At 31.0% G+C, this 4818-nt stretch overlaps 1 protein-coding gene across 1 annotated transcript; it reads right to left on the reverse strand.

The window, feature by feature from the left end:
* LOC107637632 (dnaJ-related protein rsp1-like) lies at positions 1199–2944 on the reverse strand. Its single transcript, XM_016341023.2, has 4 exons — positions 2605–2944; positions 2456–2507; positions 2310–2377; positions 1199–1887 (listed from the first exon to the last, which is right to left on the reverse strand). The coding sequence occupies exons 1-4, from the start codon at positions 2743–2745 to the stop codon at positions 1306–1308; spliced, it is 843 nt and encodes a 280-aa protein (XP_016196509.1). The 5' UTR covers positions 2746–2944; the 3' UTR covers positions 1199–1305.

Genomic DNA, 4818 nt, shown 5'->3' on the forward strand with positions numbered 1-4818 from the left:
ATTTTTACATGCTAAAGACTCAGTTTTCACCCGGTTTTTATCCGATTTTCACCCGGCCTGAAGGTGCATAGATTTCATCTGGTCTACGATCGAGTCAGGATCTAAAAATTAAGCCCGGTCTATATTTCAGATTAGGTCTGGGTTAAGCCAAATCCGACGTGACCCGGCCCATGTACACTCTACATTCACCTCAACCTATTATTTTATATTTACTCATTTTCAACTACAATCTCCAGCGTAACGGCTTCCACTCTGTACGGCCGCGGTGGCAAGATTACATCGACGAAAATAACTCGGCAAGATAATCCGCGGTTCGATTTGGGTGCGAACCGTTGGGATATTTGTGGTCCCTATGAAAGAAGAAATATCACTCTTTCTCACCGTATAGAGCCATTTCTATACATATACTAAAAATGAATAATCAGCCTTTGTTGTTTCCTTTTTTACTTGAGAAATTAAGTAGTATAACTGAAAGTCTGGAAGGTGCCATGGATCAAATTTGTATAAATCAATCTCCTTGATTGATAGGAACAACAATAGACTGTGAAACACATTTCTTGTCGTTAGTATGGTGGAACCTGAAACCAAGTAGTAATTCTAATTCACTCTTCATTGGGGCCTCTTTCTTTCTTCTTCGTTGTCGTTGCTTTACGTGTTTGCGACTTGAAAGTTGGAACGTGAGAGGGAGGCTTGACGAAGCTGAGATCTATATAGGGAGGGTCAATTAAGTTATACATTTTGCACTTGAAACTTATAACTTGGAAGCAGGCTTTAGTGATTCTGACACTGCTTAGATCAAGTTATTATTCTATGGGACTGATGGCTTCTCATATCTATGGAGTGTTTTGAGATTTGTGCTTGTTTTAAAAATATAAAAGATTTTATTAAAAATGTGTAAATATAAATTAATAAATTAGGATAAATTTATAAATATTTTTTTAAGTTCCATTGAATAGAGTTCTTTACATGAGTTCCATGAAATACTTTGCCAAGTTAGATCCAGTTCGAAGTCTAAAAAGGATAACAAAAGACTAGTATTAAAAGGCATAGTTCTGTAGTAAGGAATAGAGTATGCATATATCGGTGGAAAACCAAAATAGATAAGATAAAATATGTACCTTTATTGAAATTCCATCTGATAACAAATCATAAACGAGCCAGCATAGTATCCAAAATAAAATGAGTAGACTAAACTTCACATGAGATAAAATAATGATGTTCAATTAGTCCTTTAAAAAAATCCAGAACATGTCAAATCACATTACTTTATATAACTAAATAAATAAAAGAAAAAAAAAGCTGAATCTAACATTGTGAGGGGATAGGACCAAATTTTCTACTGAACATGCTCCTCTGTGTTTCAGCCTCAAAAACTGATGAAGAAAACTTATCTGATCCTCCCTTGGAATAGTTATTACTTTGCACTGCATTAGTTTCTTGCTGCAAGTACCAAAATTTCTCAGAATAATCCTTGTTAACATGATTTCTCCTATGAGGGTACCCTTGGTACAAGTAATTTGATGGATTGAAAACTGGTGTTTCTTTCTCAACTCTATGCTTATTATTATTGTTATTAGGCCCTCTACTTCTATGCATATAATCATCATCATAATTCTTTGTTGGCATTGAATTATTTACCCTCAAACATTTCTCTATCACCTTAGCTTCTTCCCTTAAACTTTCTCTTATGTCATTGATGTTTCGCCAAAGCTTACATGATCTTGAACTACTGCTGATGCTACTACTCCTTGATGATTTGAAACTTGAAGAAGATCCGTTATTATTGTTTGAATTGCTAGGGATTCTGTTGCACTCAATGCATAAACTCTTGCTTCTCTCCAAGTTAAAAGCTTTTCTTTTTGCTGCATCAGATAAACATGCATATGCCTACATAAAAATCAAAATAACTGAGTGGCGATTTTATTTCTTTTAACTAAGAACTTGGTTTTAAATTGCAATTCGGGCTCTACAATGCAACTGCAATATCACAAGGGTGAAGTATGCTTTTTATTCTTAATTTTTGTGATTCTTTTTAAAATATCTTTAATATTTTTTATTTAAATCAAAATTACTCTCAAACATTAACTCTATCTAAAACATTAGAAACAAAATTAAATGAAACGAAAGAATTAAAACAATTGAATAAAATTAAATGTTCGAAATATTTTAAATCTTAAGGACAAAAAATATATTTTATCCCGTTATAATTTAAAACCATTTGCTCATCGTTTATTGATCATCCCTAGGTTTATAATAATTTAGAAAAACAAAAATAAGGAAAAGGAAGAAAAAGAATATCATAAACTAACCTCAGATAGAAGCTTGAATGCAATTTCAGCCTTGGGGTGCTTATTCTTATCTGGATGAAGTTGCAAGGCTGACCCAAGAAAAAGTTGCAAGGCTTATTACTCATTACATCATAATAAAAATTAGAGTTAACCTTAATAAAACCTACCAAGTTTATGGTACTGCTTTCGGATTGTATTTACATCTGCATTTCCTGCCACCTATTATTTTTCATCACATAAAGAAGAACCAAGATAAAAGCTACAAACTTTAGCACCAAAAAGGAAAAGGGTCATCATTAGAAATGTTAATACTTACTCCAAGAATGCAGTACCAATCAATGAAAGGTGGCTTATTAGTTTTGTTAGGGACAAGTCTATGAACACATACAACAGAACGTGTGGAAATTGAGCAAATCTCCAATACCAGTTGGCTTTTGTAATCTGATTCTTGTCCCATTTGAGAATAATAATAATTGAGAGTAGTGATTAGTGAGGAAAGGGTGAAAGTTCCTTCACAAGTGGTAGTGATTAGTGAACATGGTGTTTTGTAATTTTAATTAGTTTTTGAATGCAGAGGGTAAATAGTAATAGTAATAACAATAATAATACTATAATAGAAGTGGAGCGGTTTAGAATAATGAGCAAGCATTGCGGAGTGGTTTTCTTCTTTTATTTTTACTTTATTTAATCTGTTGAGTTTTGAATTTTGAAATTTTAAATTGAAATTAAGTTTGTTTTGGTTGCAACTAATAAAGAAAGCCTTGCAGCTAAAAGATTGCAAGCAAGTGAGCAACTGATATATAAAAGTTCAAGCATTTTTATAGTATTTCAAGATGTATTTTATTGACCGATTTAATAACTGACTTTTAGTAGTTTATTAATTTTTACATGTTAGTACCGTTAGATTGAATTTAGAACATTATAAAGTGAAACTAAAATCATTATCCAAGTATTTGTATGGCCTAGGAGACTATATAATTTCATGAATTTTGTTTTTCAGAAGAAATTTTTAATATGATATAATAATTTATAATTAATTTTTAGTGTATATGTAAGATAACAATAATATAAGTATATAACGCATGCATGGTATATCAATGTCGGACATACTCTGGTTTGGGCAATGATCATGCGTGTAATTTTAATATTATTCATTTCATTTCAAATTTTTTTTGGTGACTATTTCAAATTAAACATCGTTTTAAGNTAAATTAAATTATATATATTTATACATAAATATATATATGATAACTAATTCTGCAGCTGAGTTTTGATGTGCATATCTTTTTTAAAGGACGACTTAGTATATTACATAACATCGATGAAAAAGGTAACTCCTTCCATTTTGAGGTGCAGGTAAATTAGCCCCTAGAACCTATAACACTGAGAGTAATACAGATGAAAGATGTTATTTGCAGGTGGAGAAATGATAGCTTAGATGAAGGGTCATGACTCATTAGTGACGGTTATGGAGAAATTTTGTGAATGTGGTAGGTAGGTGTCAATTAACAACCTTGAATATGGAGAGCGTTCTGGTATGATTAGCCACACTATATGATTCTTGGTTGAATCTTAGGCATCGAAAGGTACCCTAAGTTAAGTAGGTGAAAATAATAATAATAATAAATTTTCTAATAGATCCTTACCTTGCATTTTTTTTATTTATTTTTTCTTTCTATATTCTCCTTTGAATTTATTATAATGTGTTATTGTGTTAGTTGTTGGATCTTAGGTGAAACTGAAATGTAATAACTTGCATTGCATAATGGCTTTAGAAGGAAGTTTAATTTGTGATGGTTCAACAATGATTTTGGCGCTGAATTCTCAAATAGCTCCATTCACTATCCAAAATGGTAAGTTTGCCCAAAGGGGCTTTCCCCGTCATACTATTTTGTTGAAGGAAACTAGTGTTGGACAAATACATTTATACATTCATCGATTATCAATTTATCATCACATAAATGCACTACACAGTTATTAAAAAGAATTATAAAAAAAACTAAATTTTAGTTAGTCAATACTCAATATTAACCAAATTTAAGGTTTAAATTTATAATTTAAAATTTAAAATTAATAATTTATGACTTCAAGTCTAAAATTTAAGATAAACAAAATAATTTTTAAACAAATTAACTAATATTAATTGAAAAAAGTTTATTACCCTGTATTTTTTTTTTTTTTCAGGTGAACAGATTACCTAGTATTATTCTTGTATAAATTGACCAAACATTAATGAGGTCATGAAGACATACCTAATACGATTGATTACTAAAGAGATTTTTGTTTTTTAAGACTAAACCCTCTAGATCGGAGAGTTTGTTGGCCTTAGTACTCAACATGGTCATCGTATGTGGTATTGCAGGGAAAGGACTTGTATTTTTCTTCACGGTCCAGTGAATCTATTCCACTAGACTTAGGCCCAATTAAAGTTGAGACCAAACACTAAATTAAACAAAATTGTGCATAGCCCATCGTTAACTTCTGAGAATACTTCTCATTGTAACTTAATAATAAAAAATGACAAAAAAAA

Source organism: Arachis ipaensis, chromosome B04, assembly GCF_000816755.2.
Source record: "Arachis ipaensis cultivar K30076 chromosome B04, Araip1.1, whole genome shotgun sequence".
NCBI lineage: Eukaryota > Viridiplantae > Streptophyta > Magnoliopsida > Fabales > Fabaceae > Arachis > Arachis ipaensis.